This window comes from Rhinoderma darwinii, chromosome 4 (genome assembly GCF_050947455.1).
Source record: "Rhinoderma darwinii isolate aRhiDar2 chromosome 4, aRhiDar2.hap1, whole genome shotgun sequence".
In the NCBI taxonomy this organism is placed as follows: Eukaryota; Metazoa; Chordata; class Amphibia; order Anura; family Rhinodermatidae; genus Rhinoderma; species Rhinoderma darwinii.
This window is the reverse complement of record NC_134690.1, coordinates 299,479,117-299,501,567: the sequence shown is the minus strand read 5'-3', so window position 1 is coordinate 299,501,567 and position 22,451 is coordinate 299,479,117. Positions and strand designations below refer to the sequence as shown.

General features: G+C 42.4%; 1 protein-coding gene across 1 annotated transcript in view; it reads right to left on the bottom strand.

Annotated features, from left to right (window-relative positions):
* The window catches only part of LOC142760544 (troponin T, cardiac muscle-like), a 200,045-nt gene that overhangs the window by 23,429 nt on the left and 154,165 nt on the right, over nucleotides 1–22,451 (bottom strand). The window contains exon 7 of the mRNA XM_075863736.1: nucleotides 21,241–21,350. Within this exon, the coding sequence (XP_075719851.1) occupies nucleotides 21,241–21,350 (110 nt within the window). The remainder of the gene's footprint in view (nucleotides 1–21,240; nucleotides 21,351–22,451) is intronic.

Sequence of the window (22,451 nt, the reverse complement as noted above, 5' to 3'; positions counted from 1 at the left end):
AGACTGTTCATGTCTTTGACAGTGGGCAAACTTACAAAATCAGCAAGGGATCAAATACTTATTTCCTCCACTGTACATGACAACACTGTTACAGCTTATATTGGCAGCATTTGATAAAACTGGGGCTGCTTTGAATGTGTGAGCTGCTACTATGTTTCACCCTTTAAGGTAAACAGCCAGCCGTAGCGTACATTTAAAACAGTGTTATCAGTAAACGAATTGGTTAAATGTGATATATTGTAAACACATTAAAGTCCTGAGTGCTTGGGAGGGAGAGTATGTAGTTGTTTATTCTCCATGAGTTATTTTTGTTGGGATGGTTTTGTTCGTTCAATATGATAAACAGGGGCGCGAGGTCTGACCACGTTATTTGTTCAATCTGGATATTTTTTATGTTTTGTAGTAACCATTTGTCTGTGATGCAATAATCTATCCGTGTATAGGTGAGATGTACATGAGAATAGAAAGTGTAATCGCGTTCATTTGAATGCATGCATCTCCAAACATCGTACAATTCGTTAACGTGTAACCAAGACAGTAGGGAGGGGGAAGGTATCTTTCTATGAACTGTAGTGTCTAAATTAGAGTCAGAGATAATGTTAAAGTCTCCACATAGTAAGAGTTGACCTGTTTAAAAAAATTAAAAAACTTCAAAGTAATTTGTTCATAAAAGCTGTTTGATTTTTATTTGGTGCATATATGTTACATATGGTGTATAATCGGTTATTAATTTTTCATATTAGTATGAGAAACCTTCCTCCAGGATCTAATATTTCTTTTACAAGTTAAAAAATTTGTGTATTTTTAACTGCAATTATTACTCCGGCCACCTTTTTTTTTTAGCATGTGCATGAAATATTATTAAATGCAGGATGATGTATTCTATTTGCATCAGATGATACCAGATGGGTCTCTTGAATTTATAACATTTTCATGTGCTGGTCACTAGAGGGAGCAATTCCCAAAATTGCAGCATTGGCATGTGGTAAAGCAACCTCATTGCTTTATGCTGCAAAATAGGAGAAGACACACTCGCTCTAGTGTCCTCACACAATCCCCCCTCCTTTATCCTGGCTAGTGCCAGGAGAAAGGATGGGGTTGAATGTTCAAACCTCCTACACTGTGTGCCGCCATTTTTTGAGCGAATGCACAGTGTAGGAGGATTAGATACAGTAGTAATCACACAATATAACACGAACATACACACACTTCACATACACAAACACAAACATAACTTACCTGCTCCTGCCGCCGCCGCTGCTGCCGCCGCTGCCGCCGCCGCTACTGCCGCCGCTCCTAGTCCTTGCGTCTGACCATATGGACGGAAGCCGCGACCGGAATTCGTCATCTTACTGTCCGGCCACGGCTTCCGGTCCACATGAAAATGGCGCCGGATGTCGCTCTGCCGAAGACCTTCCTTTTGGTCTGTGTGGGAGCGGCGCTATAGTGAATGGAACGGCTCGCGTTTCCATTCTCTATGGGGATGTATGTGCCATATTCCATCTCTGTATGTGTCGTTAATCGACACATACAGAGATGAAAAAAAAAATGGCAGCCCCATAGAGAAGTAAAAGAAAGAAAAAAGAAAAAAGTACAACACAAATAAATAAAATTTATTTTAATGACATACTAAAAGCCATAATATATAAAAAAAAATAATTTCGTGACACCTTCCCTTTAAGACCCTTTTAAACACATTAAAGTCAGTTGCATACTCTGCTCCTAGCCGACCATGGAGCAAGCCGGCAGGAATACAAAGCACTGCTTAAAGGAAAGGTGTCATGAATTATTTTTTTTTCTAAAATATTATATTGAGTTTATTTATTTTTTCACACAGAATGTTTTTTTATTAACACTTTCTTACTTTACTAGAAGCTGCCATGTTTTATTTCATCTGTGTATGTATCTCTAAGGGTATGTGCACACGGTAGCAGGCTTTTACGTCTGAAATGACAGACTGTTTTCAGGAGAAAACAGCTGCCTCGTTTCAGCCGTAATTGCTCCTCCTCGCATTTTGCGAGGCTTCTCTGACAGCCGTAAATTTTGAGCTGTGCTTCAATGAAGAACGGCTCAAATTACGTCTGAAAGAAGTGTCCCTCACTTCTTTTGACGAGGCTGTATTTTTACGCGTCGTCGTTTGACAGCTGTCAAACGACGACGCGTAAATGACAGGTCGTCTGCACAGTATGTCGGCAAACCCATTCAAATGAATGGGCAGATGTTTGCCGACGTATTGTAGCCTTATTTTCAGACGTAAAACGAGGCATAATACGCCTCGTTTACGTCTGAAAATAGGTTGTGTGAACCCAGCCTTAGGCTGTCAAACGACGACGCGTAAGTTGACTGCCTCGGCAAAGAAGTGCAGGACACTTCTTTGCAACGTAATTTGAGCCGTTCTTCATTGAAGTCAATGAAGAGCAGCTCAAGATTTATGAGCGTCACACACGCCTCGCATAATGCGAGAAGGAGCTTTTACATCTGAAACGACACAGCTGTTTTCTCCTGAAAACAGTCTGTCTTTTCAGACGTAAAAGGCACTCTAGTGTGCACATACCCTTAACGACACATAAACAGATGGAATACGGCAGCTACAGTGCATAGGACATAATGAACGGCTCCCGTCCATTGAGTCCTCCCCTTCTGCTGTCTCACTCTGTACTGCACAAGCGCAGTTCAGAGTGACCCAGCATAGAAGCTGATTTTTAGGGGGAAAGCCGGCGCCATTTTGAAGACCGGCCGCACTTCAGGTAAGGTGTGTGTGTGTGTGTGTCTGTCTCTCTCTCGTGGCCCCCCCTCGCAAACTCCCCCCTCGTGACCCCCCTCGCGACCCCCTTTTTGGGACCCCCTCACTTGCTGTGTGTGTCTGAACTGTGTATGTGCGTAGCAGAGCTGTGTGTGTGTACAGATCACTGTGTGTGTAGCAGAGCTGTGTGTGCGTAGCAGAGCTGTGTGTGCGTAGCAGAGTTGTGTGTGTGTACAGAGCACTGTGTGTGTGTAGCAGAGCTGTGTTTGTGTAGCAGAGCTGTGTTTGTGTAGCAGAGCTGTGTGTGTACCAGAGCTCTGTGTGTGTACAGAGCGCTGTGTGTGTGGGGGTGTGCATGCAGGGTGCTTATGGGGGGGCTGTGTGATGGGGGCGTGTGTGTGGGGGGGGGTGTGCAGGGCCCTCTAGTATTTATTGTGGGGAGAAGACAGAAGTCGCCGTAGGTGAGTATGAGTATTTATATTTTTCATATTAAGAACTTAATTTTTTTTGTTTTGCAGGTTCCGCTGGACATAGTTACATAGTTAGTACGGCTGAAAAAAGACACATGTCCATCAAGTTCAACCAAGGGACGGGAAAAGGGAAGGTAAAAATTTCTACACATAGGAGCTAATATTTTTTTGTTCTAGGAAATTATCTAAGCCTTTTTTAAAGCGATCTACTGTCCCTGCTGTGACCAGCTCCTGCGGTAGACTATTCCATAGATTCACAGTTCTTACAGTAAAGAAGGCTTGTCGCCTCTGCAGGGTGAACCTCTGCAGGTTTGATTGCTTGCAAATAGAAGATAGCAAAAACTCACACAATTCAAAACCCTTTTTCTTTTTTTTTTTTCTTGCAGATTCGTTCCAGCTGAGCAGCTGACTAGGGGGAAGGGGTTAACTGGACACAGGTGGTATAAATTAGCCAGCAGAACTAATTTTGAGCTTGCTCTTTCTGACATTGGTGGTTTAAGTGGCTAGTGATCTAAGTTGAGTTCTAAAACCGGAGTTGAAAAGAGGAGTTGAAGCCCCAGTAAGTACTCTTCTTTTCTTTTAGGCCTCATGCACACGACCGTAGCCGTGTGCAAGGCCGTGATTTTCGCGTCATTGTTTTCAATGAGCCCGGACCGCAGAACAGGGCCATAATAAGACATGCCCGTTCTTTCGGGGCTCCCGGGCCGTGCAAGGACCGCAAAAACTATGGTCGTGTGCATGGCCCCATAGAAAAGATCGTTCGTGTGCATGGGGCCTTACTTTGACAATTGTTCACTGTTTTGTTGTACCTTGGATAATGGATAACAAGATAGGAGGTTTTCTTCAGTGCACAGTTTGCCATATGTATACCCGACTGGAGCCGGAGTTCCAGGGTGAATATCTCTGTGGCAGATGTGAGCATGTTGGTCACCTGGAAGCTCGCATTAGAGATCTGGAGGAGCAGAATGCAACACTGAGGAGGATAGACAATCTTGAGCTGAGCTTGCTGCTCACGGAGCATGCAGTTAGTGGGTTAGAACTGGAGGGTGAAGACATGGGTGAGCAGGATCAGGTAAGTAGCTGGGTTAATGTAGTTAGGGGCAGTAGAAAGGGGTCAAAGAAAAGGAAGGCCGATCCGCTTTCTGACATTCCAAGCAAAATTGCCAAGTTGGGTGATGATGCGGGGTGTCGGTCTCAGAAATGGCAGCCCTAATGGATACTGATCTCCCTAACAGCCGGGAGAACCGCCCAGCTAGTAGTCGGCGGGATGGTAATGCAAGTAAGCCAAGACAATTGATAGTTGTAGGGGAATCTATAATCAGGAAGACGGATAAAATAATTTGTCGCCAAGACCGCCTCAACCGAATGGTTTGCTGTCTCCCTGGTGCCAGGGTTCGGCATGTGGTGGAACGGGTGGACAAATTGCTGGGAGGGGCTGGTGATGATCCAGCTGTTGTGGTCCATGTCGGTACCAACGACAGAATAAATGGTAGGTGGAGGAGCGTTAGGGTATGTTCATTACGGGGCTGTTTCCAGGAGAAAACAGCCCCGTCATTTCAGCCGTAACGGCATGTGCAGGCGCTTGAACGCCGCGTCCATTATGGGCGTAATTGGCTCTGCTTTTCATTGGAGTCAATGAATAACGGCTCCAATTACGTCCCAAGAAGTGACAGGACACTTCTTTGGTGTGGGCGTCTATTTACGCGCCGTCTTTTGACAGCGACGTGTAAATATACGCCTCGTGTGAACAGACAAACGTCAGCCCATTGCTTTCAATGGGCAGATGTTTGTCAACGCATTCAAGCCGTAATTTCGGACGTAATTCCAGGCGTAAAACACCCGAATTACGTCCGTAATTTGGCCGTGTGAACCTACCCTTAAAGGAACAGTGTAATCACAATTTTTTTTTTAATATGTTAAAGATGTTAGTGCTTTATTAAAAACGTTTATATTTATTTGTGTGTTTGTGTTTTACTTTTTCTTATTTTTACACTTTTTCTTCCCTATGGGGGCTGCCATTTTTTTTTCCATTTCTGTATGTGTCGATTAACGACACATACAGACATGGAATACGGCAGCCACAGTCCCATAGGGACTGCGAACGGGTCCCGTCCCATCCACTTCTGTGTACGCCGTCTGTGTGGGAACTGCGCATGCGCCGCTCCCACACAGTCCAATTTGAAATGCGCGCCGTCCGGCGCCATTTTCCTGTGGACCGGAAGTCGCGGCCGGACAGTAAGATTACTACTTCCGGTCGCGGCTTCCGGACTTGTGCACTTGGACCAGCGGCAGCAGACGGAGCGGACGGGCCGGAGGGAGCCGCGGCGGCAGGAGCAGGTAAGAGATTTCTATGTATGTTCGTGTTTGTGTGTGTTTACTACTGTATGTAAACCTACTACACTGTGTGTTAGCGCAAAAAATGGCGACACACAGTGTAGGAGGTTAGACCGTTCAAACCCCTCGTTTATCCCGGCACTAGCCAGGATAAAGGAGGGGGGATTCTCAGAGCTCACTAGAGCGAGTGCTTTTTTCCCAATTTTGCAGCAAAAAGCAATGTGGTTGCTTTACCACATGCAATGCTGCAATTTTGGGAATAGCTCCATCTAGTGACCAGCAATGGGAAATATTATAAATTTGAATCAAATTTATAATATTTCCTGACTCGTGAAAAAAATAAAAAAAAATTTAACAATGTTTAATCACCTACACACTAAATGTTTAATTAAAAAAAAAAAACATGTTTTGCTGGCAACACATTCCCTTTAAGAATAATTTTCAAGAACTGGGCTACAAGCTGAAGGGAAGGACCTCCAAGGTTGTATTCTCAGGAATACTGCCTGTGCCATGCGCATCACAGGAAAGACAGCGGGAGCTCAGGGAGTTAAGTGCATGGCTTAAAGAGGCTCTGTCACCAGATTTTGCAACCCCTATCTGCTATTGCAGCAGATAGGCGCTGCAATGTAGATTACAGTAACGTTTTTATTTTTAAAAAACTAGCATTTTTGGCCAAGTTATGACCATTTTTGTATTTATGCAAATGAGGCTTGCAAAAGTACAACTGGGCGTGTTTACAGTAAAAGTACAACTGGGCGTGTATTATGTGTGTACATCGGGGAGTTTTTACTTCTTTTACTAGCTGGGCGTTAGGAATGGGAGTGTATGATGCTGACGAATCAGCATCATCCACTTCTGTTCGTTAACACCCAGCTTCTGGCAGTGAAGCCACACAGAGTGTTCTCGAGAGATCACTCTGTGACGTCACTCACTTCCTGCCCCAGGTCCTGCATCGTGTCGGCCACATCGGCACCAGAGGCTACAGTTGATTCTTCAGCAGCATCAGCGTTTGCAGGTAAGTAGCTACATCGACTTACCTGCAAACGCCGATGCTGCTGCAGAATCAACTGTAGCCTCTGGTGCCGATGTGTCCTCGCTCGTCCGACACGATGCAGGACCTGGGGCAGGAAGTGAGTGACGACACAGCGTGATCTCTCGAGAACACGCTGTGTCTGCACTGCCAGAAGCTGGGCGTTCTGAAGAGAAGTGGATGATACTTCTCGTCAGAACGCCCAGCTAGTAAAAGAAGTAAAAACGCCCCGATGTTACATACACAATACACGCCCAGTTGGACTTTTACTTTAAACACGCCCAGTTGGACTTTAGCAAGCCTCATTTGCATAAATACAAAAATGGTCATAACTTGGCCAAAAATGCTCGTTTTTTAAAAATAAAAACGTTACTCTTATCTACATTGCAGCGCCGATCTGCTGCAATTGCAGATAGGGGTTGCAAAATCTGGTGACAGAGCCTCTTTAAGTCTTGGTGTAGAGGAGAAGGTTTTGGGATCCTAGAGCACTGGGCTGACTTTTCATTGCGGTACAAACTGTATTCTTCAGATGATTTGCACCTAAATGGAAGGGGGTCCACTGTGCTGGGGGAGAGAATTCTAGCTGGGGTGGCAGAGTGTTTAAACTAGGGCTGAGGAGGGAGGCCAATGTAGAAAATGATTAAACATTGTTCTAATTTTTTAATTTTTTTTACGAGTCAGGAAATATTATAAATTAGATTCTAATTTATAACATTTCCCAGGTCTGGTCACTAGATGGAGCAATTCCCAAAATTCCCTATGGGGGCTGCTGGGATGTAATATTACCCACTTTACAAAGCATTAGTGAGGCCTCATCTAGAATATGCAGTTCAGTTCTGGGCTCCAGTTCATAGAAAGGATGCCCTGGAGTTGGAAAAAATACAAAGAAGAGCAACGAAGCTAATAAGGGGCATGGAGAATCTAAGTTATGAGGAAAGATTAAAAGAACTAAACCTATTTAGCCTTGAGAAAAGACGACTAAGGGGGGACATGATTAACTTATATAAATATATGAATGGCACATACAAAAAATATGGTGAAATCCTGTTCCATGTAAAACCCCCTCAAAAAACAAGGGGGCACTCCCTCCGTCCTCTTTTTGAAAATATGCACCACATTTGCCCTGCATCAGTCCCTTGGCACTATACCAGTCACGAGAGAATCTCTGAATACTATGAAAAGGGGGACAGAAATAACTGAAATAAGCGCCTTAAGAATTCTAGGGTGTAACCCATCTGGTCCTAGGGACTTGTGTACATTTATTTTATTTTATTTAGCTTGGACCATATCTACAATCATCCAATTCAGTATATCAACTGATATATTAACAGCACAGGCAGCGGCTACATCAGCTGCTCTTTCTTCTGTTTTATATACAGAGCTAAAGAACCCATTTAGTAACTCTGCCTTCTTTTGATCCCCTGTGACCAACTCCCCATTATCACTATCTACCAACCGCCACTAGGGTTATCAGGAAGAACCAGGTACAATCCAGTACCCGACCATCTGTTGTGATGGCCGGGCACTGGGGCGGCTGCAGGCTGGTATTATTAGGCTTAAAAAGGGCCAAAAACCATGGGCCTTCCCACCCTGGTAATGCTAGGCTGCTGCTGCTATGTTGTATCTGACTGGTTCTGAAAACGGGGGGGACCCCACGTCGCTTTTTAAAAAAAAAAAAGAAATTTAAAATGACGTGGGGTCCACCCCATTTTTTATAACCAGCCAGATACAACACAGCAGCAGCCGCCTAGCATTACCAGGGTGGGAAAAGTCACGGTTTTTGGCTCTTCCCAGTCTCATAATAGGAGCCTGCGGCCGCCCCAGTACCCGACGATTGCTACAGATGGTTGTGTACTGGATCGTACACAGCTCCTCCCGATACACCAGGTGGCAGTGGGTACCAGGGTAATAATGGGGGTTAGCATTAGCCTTTTTACTGGCTAACATTAAGCCCCGCCTTAGTAATGGACGTCGTCAAACAGAAAAATGGCATTACTAAAGTGGTAATAAAGTTTTAAAAAAAACAGACATAAGAAAATATTTGTATTGAAATAAAAACTCCTCCACACAATCCTCGCTAACCATTTTATTTAAACAAAAAACGTAGATCATCATAGTAGTCCACCGAATCTACAACGTAGTCCAATAGGTCCAGCGGAAACGACAAAAAAAATAAAGTTAGGCCTCGAGCACACTTCAGTGAAATGCTTCAGTGTGCTATCCGTTTTTTTAATGGATAGCACACTGACCCATTCATTTCTATGGGACCATGCACATTTCCTTTTTATTTGCGTTTTTTTTTTGTTGCAGTTTTTGTGTGCACTTTTTGCACGTTTTTGGGCGCGTAGTTAGGACTCCCACTGACTCTGGGAACATTTGGCGCATTTTTTGCACCAAAGAATTGATCCAATGCTTCTTTTTTACGCAACACGTTTTTTAAAACAGCTTGATTTCCCATTGATGTAAATGGAAAGCTTAATCAAAGTGTTTTTTTTGCGGTTTTTTTTACGCATTTTGTGTTCGCTTTTTGGTGCATAATTAGGACTCCCATTGACTATGGGAACATTGGGGCACGTTTTACGTGCAAAGGAATTGATTTGACACTTCTTTATTTACACAGCGCGTTTTTTATACATACCAGGCGTCTTGACAGGCCCATACTACTTCCTTCAGACTCCATATTATAAACTGGAGGGAATGTATGTATACCACAAAGCGGTGACACAAAGTGTTTGCTTAGAGCCTGCTGGAAAATCAACAGCGGCGTTCCCTATGGCAGAATCACTCCAGACCAGGGAACAGAGAGTCAAATTAACATGTTGCCTTTTGTATCTTCTATTCTTCTGTCTAACAGAAGAAACAAATACCGCTGATTTGTGTGCTGTGGGAAGCTTTAGGGTATGTTCACACGCTTAACCAAAAACGTCTGAAAATACGGAGATGTTTTCAAGGGAAAACAGCTCCTGATTTTCAGCCATTTTTAATCAAACTAGCATTTTTCGCTGCGTTTTTTTTACGGCCGTTTTTGGAGCTGTTTTTCTATTGAGACGGTTCAAGAAGTGACATGCACTTCTTTTTACAAGGCTTTTTTTACACGGCCGTTTTTTGAAAATGAGGCGTATAAAAATTCCCCGTAGGAACAGAACACTGTATTTCCCATTGAAATAAATGGGCAGATGTTTGTAGGCATTCTGCTTCTAACTTTTCAGCCGTTTTTCAGGCGTTTACGACCTGAAAAACGGCTGAAAATAGCCCGTGTGAACATACCCTTAGGGGTAGCATTTTTTATTGTGTCAAAAGAAAAACAGCTCCAGAAACTGTAGCAAAAAACGCCTCAAAAAACGTTTGATGCTTAAAAAATGGCTGAAAATCAGAGGCTGTATTCCCTTGAAAACAGCTCGGTATTTTACAGCCTAAGGGCTTATTTAGACAAACGTGATATACGTCCGTGCAACGCGCGTGATTTTCACGCGCCTCGCACGGACCTATGTTAGTCTATGGGGCCGTGCAGACTGTCCGTGAGTTTCACGCAGCGTGTGTCCGCTGTGTAAAACTCACGACATGTCCGTTATGTGTGCGTTGTTCGTGCATCACGCACCCATTGAAGTCAATGGGTGCGTAAAAATCACGCGCAGCACACGGAAGCACTTCCGTGTGACGCACGTGATTCGCGCAACAGCAGTAAAAAGTATGAATGAAAACAGAAAAGCACCACATGCTTTTCTGTTTACAAACATACAGAGTGTCATAAGATGGCGGCTGCGCGAAAATCATGCAGCCCCGCATCAAACGGGGCTGACATACGGAGCTGTTAAGTACATTTTGCGCGCGCAAAACGCACACGCTCATGTAAATCAAGCCTTATAGGGAGTCAGACTGTCAATTTAAATTTCTAATTAACTCTTAATCTTCTCTCCAATGGGATTAATGGAAACTTAAACCTGTCTGTGCTGCCTGAAGGATGACCAGGAAATTATATATATATATATATATATATATATATATATATATATATATATACACACACACATACAGTACCGTTCAAAAGTTTGTGGTCACCCAGACAATTTTGTGTTTTCCATGAAAACTCACACTTACTGTATATTTATCAAGTGAGTTGCAAAATCACTAGAAAATATAGTCAGGACATTGACAAGGTTAGAAATAATGATTTTTATTTGAAATAATTTTCTTCTTCAAACTTTGCTTTCGTCAAAGAATGCTCCATTTGCAGCAATTACAGCATTGCAGACCTTTGGCATTCTAGCTGTTAATTTTCTGAGGTAATCGGGAGAAATTTCACCCCATGCTTCCAGAAGCCCCTCCCACAAGTTGGATTGGCTTGATGGGCACTTCTTGCGTACCATACGGTCAAGCTGCTCCCACAACAGCTTTATGGGGTTGAGATCTGGTGACTGCGCTGGCCACTCCATTACAGATAGAATACCGGCTGCCTGCTTCTTCCCTAAATAGTTCTTGCATAATTTGGAGGTGTGCTTTGTCCTGTTGTAGGATGAAATTGGCTCCAATCAAGTGCTGTCCACAGGGTATGGCATGGCGTTACAAAATGGAGTGATAGCCTTCCTTATTCAAAATTCCTTTTACCATTGTATCAATGTACCATAGAACACTGGAGTGATGGTTGCTGGAAATGGGCCTCTATACACCTATGTAGATATTGAATTAAAAACCAGACGTCTGCAGCTAGAATAGTAATTTAGCACATTAACAATGTATAGAGTGTATTTCTGATTAATTTAATGTTATCTTCATTGAAGAAAACTGTGCTTTTCTGTCAAAAATAAGGACATTTCTAAGTGACCCTAAACTTTTGAAAGGTAGTGTGTATGTGTATATATATATGGGCTTAAAGTGCAGACTCTCAGTTTTAATTTGAGATTATTCACATCTTATTTTGAGGAAGGGTTTAGGAATTACAGCTCTTTAATATGTAGCTGCCTCTTTTTCAATGGACCAAAGGTAATTTGACAATTATCTGAAAAGCTATTTTATGGGCTTCATGGGCTATTCCCTCGTTAATCCATCATCAATTAAGCAGGTAAAAGGTCTGGAGTTGATTCCAGGTGTGACATTTGCATTTGGAAGCTGTTGCTGTGAACCCCAACATGAGGTCTCAACGCAAGTGAAACAGACCATCGTTGGGCTGAAAAAAATGAAGAAATCCATCGGAGAGATAGCACAAATGTTAGGAGTGGCAAAATCAACAGCAATCAAATACTTGGACCTTCAAGTCCCCTAGTGGGACTAAAAAAAAAAAAAAGTGTAAAAAAAGTAAAAATAAAAATTGTCAATTATAAAAATTTCAAGTCATAAATTAAAACACAATCGCCCTTTTTCGCTGATCAAGTCATTTATTATTGAAAAAATAAATAAACCATACATACTAGGTATGGTCGCGTCCGTAATTGCCTGAATTATAAAAATATTATGTTAATTTTCCCACGTGGTGAACGCCGTTAAAAAAAACCCTAAAAAAACAATGCCAGAATTGCTGTTTTTGGTCACTTCGCCTTCCAAAAATTTGAATAAAAAGTGATCAAAAAGTCGCATGTATCCAAAACAGGGTACCTTTAAAAACTATAGTTCGTCTTGAAAAAATAAATTAAATTAGAAAGTTATGGCTCTTACAACACGGTGACAGAAAAAATACATTCTTTTTACAAAAGTAATTTTATTGTGCAAAAAGTTGTAAAACATAAGAGTGTTATAAATTTGGTATCGCCGGAATCGTACTGACCCGCAGAATAAAATTAACATGTCATTTATAACACATAAAACATGTAATTTGAACCCTATATAAAAAACACAAAAAAAAACTATGACAGAATTGCTGTTTTTTGGTCACCTTGCCTCCCCAAAAAAAAAAGAATAAAAAGTGATCAAAAAGTCGCATGTACCCCAAAATGGTACCAATAAAAACGACAGCTCATCCCACAAAAAAACAGCCCTCATGCTACTAGGTCTATGAAAAGATAAAATAAGTTATAGCCACTATAAGTCAGGAAAGAAAAATATGCAATTGTGCAAGCTCAAGGGAAACATTTCTTCTTTTTCATATGGTAATTTATTAAAAATATCTGCTGTAAGCGAGGGTGTCCATATTATACCAGGATAATACTTTCATAGCAAAATTCCCCAAACTGCAAAGGTGCAGTGTGTGTGCCAAAAGGGGAATAAGAAGGAACATTTATGAGTTCAACACTGGCCTGGCCTGTGCATAAAGGATTGCTTCACAAAGTAGCACAATTGATGTTATTTTATTGTTTGTTTTTTTACCCTGATTATTATACTCTCTTATTATGCCCTGATGTACTTTGCACAGATTACATATGCCCCAATATTATAAGAAGAAACGCCAGTAATACCCCAAACAGAACTACTACCAACGAAAATCCATGCTTCAAAATCCAAATCGCGCTCCCTCCCTTCTGAGCCCTACAGTGTGCCCAAACAGCAGTTTACATCCAGATATATGGCATTACCATAACCGGGAGAACCATTAAAAAAAATTGGGGTGTGTGTCTCCAGTGGCACAAGCTGGGCACGACATATTTGCCACTGAAATGGCATATCTGGGAAAAAAAATAATTTTTACTTTGCACCATCCGCAGTACAATTATTTACGGAAAAGATCTGTGGAGTGAAAATGCTGACTACACCCCTCAATAAATGCCTCGAGGGGTGCAGTTTCCAAAATGGGATCTGTTCTCAGGTGTTACTTTTATTATTTCACATCAGAACCTCTGCAATTGTGAAGCAATGCTTTGTAAGTCGCCAAATTAGGCCTCAATTTCGCATGGTGGTCTTTCAGTCGTGAAACCTGCCGAATGTACAGGCAAAAGGTTAGCTTGTTTCTAAAACCGGGAAATACAGCGTAAAAATTAGAAAGCTGTCTCTTTATGGTGGCACAAGCTGGGCACCACATATTGGCATATCAATGGAAAAATTGCCATTTTCACTTTGCAACATCAAGTGCATACTAATTTCTGGAAAACACATGCTGGGTTAACATGCTTACTACACCCCTAGGTGAATACCTTGAGGGGTGTCGTTTCCAAAATTAGGTCACTTCTGGGGGTGCTTTCCACAGTACTGGTATCTTAGGGGCTTTGCAAATGCGACATACAGATATAGCCATTTTTAACTTGATTCTGCTAACTTGCTGCAGCGTGATATCACACAAAAAAAGCCATTGAAAAATATTTGAAAAAGTCAAGATAAGATATCTGGCCACTGTTTATTTAATGCGTTAAAAGTCAAGGTAAAGACGACTACATCTGTAGCGCCCAGAAACCAATCGACCAAAATCTGCACTCCAAAAGCCAAATAGTACTCCTTCCCTTCGGAGCACTGCCGTGTGCCCAAGCAGCAGTTTATGACCACATAACTGGTTATTATCGTACCCAGGAGAAATTGCTTTACAAATGTTGGGGTGCTTTTTCGCCTTTTATTTTTTGAGAAAATGAAAAACTTTGAGCTAAAGCTAAGTCTTATTGGAAAAAATAAATACATTATTTTCACTGTCCAATTCGAATAAAATCTATGAAACACCTGTGTTGTCAAAATGCTCAGTACACCCCTAGATGAATTCCTCAATGGGCGTAGTTTCCTAAATGGAGTCACTTTTGGGGAGTTTTTACAGTACTGCTCCCCCATGGGATTTGCAAATGTGACATGGTTCCAAGAAACTAATCTAGCAAAATCTGTGCTCCAAAAGCCAAATGGCGCTTCTTCTCTTCTGAGCCCGTTCGCGGGACAAGAACATAATATTACCACTTTTCAAAGCATTAGTGTGGCCTCATCTGAAATATGCAGTTTAGATCTGTGCTCCAGTTTATAGAAGTATGCCTTGTAGTTGGAAAAAATACAAAGTTGAGCAAATAAACTAATAAAGGGAGTGGTGAATCTTAGTTATTTGGAAAGATTAAAAGTATAAAATGTATTTGGCCAAAAATAGACATGACTAAGAGGGGTCATGATTAGCGTGTATATAAATGGCCCGTACAAAAAATATGGTGAAAACCTGTTCCATGTAAAATCTCTTTAAAAGACAAGTGAGCACTAAAAAAAAAGGTTCAATCTTCAGATTCGACAAGCCTTTTCTCCATAAGGGATTATTCACACAAACAGGTGTCAAATTGGTCGAGAAAAACATCAGTTTCTTCACAGATGTTTTGCATCCATGCGAGACCTGATTTCACAGATCCCTCATAGACTTGAGTCTATTGAGGGATCCGGGAAAACGGACGAAAATAGGACATGTCCTATTTTGTTCACTGCCCGTTAAAAAAAACAGCCGTAAGAATAGCCACATAGACGTACATTGATTTTAACGCCACCGTATGACGGATGTTAAAAAAAATGGTATCACACAGCTGATTATCCTGTTCATGGGAATAAGGCACTAGAACTGTGAATCTGTAGAAAAAAAGGCATTAGAACTGCGAGGGCTCGTCCACACACTCCGGAATTGCCGCGTTTTTTCCGGCCGGAATGTTGGATTTAAAAAATGCAGCAGAATATAGTAGCAGCACAGTGGATGAGATTTAACAAATCTCATCCACATGCTGCGTAAAAATTCAGAACAGAAATTGACCTTCAGTGCGTATTTTTCGAGCCACAACATGTCAATTTCTACCTGTGGAAAGTGACCAGAATTGCTGCGTCTTTCAAAGGAGATCTCTCCATCTTATAACATTGTGAAAAACGCAGCAAAATATGCACCATTTTCAGCTGTAAAAACCGCTGGAAATGGTGCGTTTTTGCCGATTCCGTCATGATATACAGTAACAATTATTGCTAGAAATGAATGTCTAATAACTTTCTGTCAGTTGGAAATCATATCTTCAACCATTGACTGTCACAATAAACAATAATTTCTGTAAACTATGTCATAGATCCCGTGGATTTTAGAAACTGTCACAGGGCCAACAGAGAATGATGTTGGCAACGGATTTGGAATAAAGCTAAACAGTGGAGCGGAGTCTAAGGAATAGCTAGGTGTTCACTCTTTAGCCCTCATACAGAGCACTTGGCCGCTGTAACGCTGGCTGCGGATCCTGTCCAACAGGCTCCGGCTTCTGCATCTTTTCTGCCTACTGCCACAGGTCCTTCCATGTTGCTGCCACCCCAGTATGATGGGGATCCCAAAGCATGCCATGGTTTCTTCAATCAGTGCCAGATTAATTTCCAGCTACATGCCGACCATGCCCCTACTGACCAGACCAAAATCGTATTTAAGGTCTCTTTTCTATTTGGTCAAACATTGGCATGGGCCAATCCCATGTGGGAGTGTCAGGGTCCAGAGACCTCGAGTCTACAACCATTTCTGGAGACATTCAGTACTGTGTTCAAGGAGCCTGGCCGAACTTCGTCAGCATCAGCTGCCATCCTGAATATCCACCAGGGCAGTTCCACTGTGGGCCAATATGTTGAACAATTCCAGACTCTTGCGTCAGAGTTGACCTGGAATAACGAAGCCTTGATCGCAACCTTCTGGCAGGGGTTGGCAGGCCAAATAAAGGACAAGTTGGCGGGCCGTGAATTGCCTTAATGCCTAGATGCTCTCATCACACTGGCCACGTGAATTTACATTAGTTTTAGAAAGCGTGCTCAGAAGCGCACCCAGGAAGACCTCTGTTCACCCTGACTACTGTGGAACCTATGCAAGTTGAGGGTTAAACTTACAGATCAAGAGCGTCAGCATAGGGAGAACAAGAACCTCTGCGTGTACTGTGGCCATTTTGTGCGCAACTGCCCGGTGAAGATGGGGAACTCCAGCATCTAGAGTTGGTTGGAGGGACGATCCTAGGTGAAGAGAACCTCTCTAAAGTTGACTATGTCCATGAAGCTTTCCTGTGGTAATGCTTCTGCCACCATCCAAGCCTTTCTTGATTTTGAAGCTGCAGGAAACTTCATCCTTCAAGACCTGGTGACACGTCTTAACCTGCCGGTTGATCTTCTGGAGAGACCCTTAGCAGTGGCATCCTTAAATGGTCAGCGCCTTCTTGATCCAATTCTGTTTGTCACACAGACTCTGACTATGGAGGTTGTGGTGCTTCAATCGGAGAGGATCTCCTTCTATGTGTTGTCAGCCTAATTTTGCTTTTGGGTCTTCCCTGGCTACGGCAACACGCCCCGGTTCTGAATTGGAAATCCGGCAAAGTCCTTCAGTGTGGTGCAAGCTGCCATGCCAAGTGCCTGCCATGGATCGATCCTGCCTCAGCCCCGCCTATGCCTTAAAACCTGCTGGGTCTGCCCCCTTGCTCCTCCCCTTATGCAGACGTCTTCAGTAAGGGGGAGGCTGAGACGTTGCCGCCACATCGACCCTATGACTATCCTGTTGATGTGTTGCCTGGGATAACTCCTCCTAGTCGAATCTATCTATCCTTAAGAAGAAACTTAAGCCATGTCAGAATACATTAGAGAAAACCATGAAGGGGATTCATCTGGAAATCTTCGCCGGCCAGAGCCGGGTTTTTCTTCGTACAAAAGAATGATGGATCTCTTTGCCCATGTATAGATTATTGTGGTCTTAATAAGATCACGGTAAACAAATACCTGCGACTATTGATCGCTGAACTCTTTGGCAGGATCCGTGGAGCCAAGGTTCAACAAACTGGATCTGAGCGGAGCATACAGCCTGATCCGCATCCGTGAAGGCGATGAGTAGGATACGTAACTGAGCAGCTTGAATAAGCCAAGTCAGGGGCATAGCTGGGGGGGTCAGATGGGGCATGTGCCCCAGGCGCAACTAAGAGGGAAGGTGGGGCGCCAGGACAGCACTGTCCATGACGGCAGCCTTCTGCCTCTCTGAGGGGACGGCGGCGCCACTGAAAACCAGCCGCTGCCACCCCCTCCTGCACTATAGGCGAGGAATGGTCAGGTATGCTCCGTGCCCAGTCATTCAGCGACTTTCACCGACTCAAGCGGCGCGATTACTTCTTTGCACTGCTTGCGTCATTCAAAGGCGCTGATTGACAGGGCAAGTCATAGTGCCCTGCCAATCAGCGCCTTTCATAGACGCAAGCGGTGCGAGTATACAGGGGTGGGCTATATGTGGAGCACTATAGGGGAGCTATATGTGAGGCACTGTATACAGGGGGGCTATATACAGGGGTGGGCTATATGTGGAGCACTATATACAGGGGTAGGCTATATGTGGAGCACTATTTATAGGGGAGATATATGCAGGGCACTATCTGCAGGGGTGGGCTATATGTTGGACACTATATACAGGTGGCTGTATACAGGGATGAGCTATATATGGTACACTATAGGGGGAGCTATATGCGAGGCACTATATACAGGGGTGGGCTATATGTGGAGCACTATTTATAGGGGGCGATATATGTAGGGCACTATCTACAGGGTGCTGTATGTGGAGCACGATCTACAGGGGCACTATGGGGGTCACTATCTACAGGGGGATCTATGTAGCGCACTATCTACAGGGGGCTTTATGGGGGGCACTATCTACAGGGGGCACGGCGTGTGTGTGGGACACAGTGAATGGTGCTATTAGCATTAGAGGTGCAGTGTTTGGCACTATGATATATAGGGGCACCATAAGAACTTTATCATTGTTTATAGGTGCAGGAATGTTTGAAAAGTGAGAAGCTGAAGACATGTGAGTTGTAAACTGCAGAAATGGGCTGTGGCCAGGAGAAGTCATCATAGAGGTCTGGACCGGATGGACAAGAATAGAGAAACAGAACAACTAGAATCTGATCTAACCTGTGAGTTACTTAATGTAAATGCTTATTGTGCCTCTAATCTGTAATGTAGTCACTGTATGATCTGCAGCAAGATGATGGGTGGTATGGTATGATTTTTTTGTGAAACAGCATCTTTCAGCGTATCCTTACCATTGTTTGGGCCATGCTGGGTGCTGTATACATTTTAGTGCAAACTTATGTTGTATTTATGTACTGAGCTTGGTTCTGGCGCTGTATATATGTAGAACTTAGTTCTGGTGCTGTATATAGGTAATGAGCTTTGCTCTGGTGCTGTAATTATGTACTGAGCTTTGTTCTGGTGTTGTATAAATATACTGAGCTTTGTTCTGGTGCTGTATATATGTATTCAGCTTTGTTCTGGTGCTGTATATATGTAGTTAGTCTGGATCTGGTGCCGTATATATGTAATGAGCTTTGTTCTGGTTCTGTATATATGTAATGAGCTTAGTTCTGGTGCTGTATATATGTAGTGAGTCTGGATCTGGTGCCGTATATATGTAATGAGCTTGGTTCTGGTGTTGTATATATGTAATGAGTTTTGTTCTGGTGCCGTATATATGTAATGAGCTTGGTTCTGGTGTTGTATATATGTAATGAGTTTTGTTCTGGTGCTGTATATATGTAATGAGCTTGGTTCCGGTGATGTTTATATGTACTGAGCTTGGTTCTGATGCTGTATATATGTACTGAGCTTTGTTCTGGTGCTGTATATACGTAATGAGCTTGGTTATGGTGCTGTATATATGTACTGATCTTGGTTCTGGTGCTGTATAAAAGTACTGGGCTTTGTTCTGGTGCCATATATATGTACTGAGCTTGGTTCTGGTGCTGTATATATGTAACAAGCTTTATTCAGGTGCTGTATATATGTAATGAGCTTTGTTCTGGTGCTATATTTATGTACTGAGCTTTGTTCTGGTGCTGTATTTATGTACTGAGCTTTGTTCTGGTGCTGTATATATGTAAAGAATGAGCTTGGTTCTGGTGTTGTATATAGAACTATATTGCTTGTGAAATGTACTTTATGCTCGAGTTACATAAAAAAAATGACAACTCATTGATTGGTAGAGAAAACAAACATGGCGAGGGGAGAGGAGATGTCGGGAAAGAGATTCGGGGGGGGGGGGGGGGGTGGTGCCAAACTGAATCTTTGCCCCAGGTGCTTAAGAACCTAGCTTATGCCTCTGAGCCAAGTAATCAAACAGTTTTTGGTAAATTTGAGGTCCTGGGACGATACCCAGAGTAATATACTTACAAGGATGAGTGTGATGTCTTTATGACATATGGTTGTTATGTTCTTGATTTCACAGCAAACTGCTTCCCAAAAGGGAATGATCTTTCGGCAGGTTCAAGATTTAGTGACCGCCCTATTCTGTGTCTTAAATGACAGAGCTATTTTTTCAGTTATGCTAGATTTATTTTTATTTTTTCGAAACATAAAAAAAAATAATCTTATACTTATACAGATTTCTGTGATTTTTCATCCAGGCCGTTCTCCTGGGATGACGCTTTATCCCATGCCTGTGATTAGCTGCAGTGGTCACATGGGATGGAATGTCATCACAGGAGGCTGGTCTGCAGGACGTCAGAGGGTAAGTATGGGCGTACCACAAATTTAGTCCGAAAACCCCTGCAGCCGCCCTGTGTGAAAATACCCTGAAAGAAAATATTTTTAATACTGGAGCGTTGGATAATACTACTTTATTTTCCACTATTATTGCCTTGTGGCCAACAAGGATTTTGCACACCCACCAGAAACTTGGTTCTCATGGCCTGTGACTACCATCTGGAACTGGTGAGGTTTTTTTCTACTTTTTTTCTCTATTTCTTACATCTGGAGTACGGATACTAAAATTTGAATGTACAATGTATTTGAATAACATTTGTAAAAAAATTACTAAAAGGATCATGCACACGGCCGTATTATGGCTCAGTTTTGAGTGGAGCCATAATTCGGCTTACATAGTGGTGACTGGGGCCTCTATTGTACCTCTGTATGCCTCCAATACTATACATGGCGGCATACAGAGGTTTGTGGCATGATCCATTTAGATACATTGCTTCTACGGGAGAATATTTTCGTACATATGGCACCTGACGTAAAATGTATGGCAGCACATGGGGGCTCTGTTCTACGGATCTGTAAGGCCCCCATGCACTTCCATACAGTCTCCATGCACATGACAATGCTGTGTGCAGAAGCCTTAAGTTCGATATTCCAGTTTTAGATTGTGCACACATATTTTTGGAAAATTTCCTGTGTCCTGAATTCTGTTGCATTAATAAAACTCGTAATGTTCCCGCTTTGGTAAGTAGGTTTATATTGCTTTAACGGTGGCCATCAATTTACACAGTTGCTAATATGTTTTAGCTAGCGATACATTAGAGACTGATTATGCGCTAAAAGATCTAACCACTTCGCTCTTGTTGTAGCCTAAAATATTGAGAGCACTAGTCCTCCTGACTGTAGTTATTACAGAATATGTTAAAAGCATGCAGCAGGTGAAGGGTTTTTCCCTGCTGCCTGTGTCTTCTGAGGGGCGAAGTATGCAATGTATGCAAAACAATGGTAGAATGTCATCGGCTTAGACGAGCTCCATGGCATTAGAATGTTTGTATGTATCAATCTGGAACCCGCTTAAAGAGGTGAATATATTAAACATTTTTGATTGGTTTACATATTAGACAATAGAAATACATTTTTAGGGGTTTCACAAAACTAGAAGTGATAATGTATCTCTTAATTTCTAGAAAAAAAGACTGAAATGTTCTATAAACGGTGAAGAAACCGAATAGGGTCATGCACTTGTGAATACATAGAAAATGCGTATGTATAAATTTTCATAAAAAGCAGTACATTGAACAACTAAACATATCGATCAAAGAGAATGTTTGGTAGCATACCGCAGCTTGTCTTCATTCAGGTTCTCAATATTTAATGGCTTTCTTCTCTGTGCCAAAATCATTTTTTTCTTCTCTCGTTCTGTCTGTTTCTTCCCTCCTCTTTTCTCAGTCTATATAAATATGAATAAAATACATTTAAAACAAATCCTAGACACATCTGTACATAAGCCAAGCATTATAAGCAGTGTTTGACAAAATTTGAGTTTCTTCCATCATACTATAATTTCAGATTTGAAAACATTTTTGAAAATGTGCTTACATAGTTTGAATGTACTCCATGCCCTACTCTATAGTGAAAATTTAAATGGGCACCATATAATTCTTTATTTCCTCTGCAGCATCATTGCAGGCAAAATGACAACTCAACAGCTGCTTTTCCTAGTGATTACATCTCAGGTGGCGCAATGACATCATGGAGGAGCACTATTACCATAAGGATACTCTGAAAACTTTACTTTTATTGGTACTATTACTATCGGGGCACCCTGGCACAGTTACTTTTGGGAGCACTTAGAGGGAGGGCTATTTTTAGTGGGGGCACTCTGCTACGCATAATTATTTTTAAAAGCACCATATGATAGCCAAAATAATTTTTCAGGGTGCTTATTGGCCATTGTTACTGTCAGGGGCAGTATCAGCTTGCCACAATTATTTTTGGGGGACTCTGTGTCTGAGGCACAATTACTGTCATGGCCACTACAGAAAACTGGTGTAAATTAAAGTGAGAATCTATGCTTGTTCCTAGTTGGCGTAAATTTCACTCTATGGGGCATAGCAGAGTAAAGGCCCATCCCGGGCCCGGTACCTTGCCACCACAATTATGGCACACAGCCGCAGTCAGGGCTAGTGGAAAGATGTGACTGATTTAGTAAGAGGTTCTCTTCTTAATAAATCTTTTGCATCTTACTCCAGCAGAGCAGATAGCTAAGACAAGTGTATTAAAAGACAGTCTTAGTAAATCTGGCTGTTGGAAAAGCAAGAAGCCAAAGACATCTGAGCGGCAAACTCAGCTTATGGGCCCCGGAGCAAAAGTCCTTCTTGGGCCTCACCCCCAACTTCTCTTCATGGCCGACATCCCACAGTTTTCAGCTGCATTGCTGGGTCTTAAGACATCAGGGGAAATAGCCCCAATACATATGTTTTGTCCAGCCCCAATTTTTTTTTAATAATAAATACCGTATATAGTATAGACAGCATACCATGAGAGTACG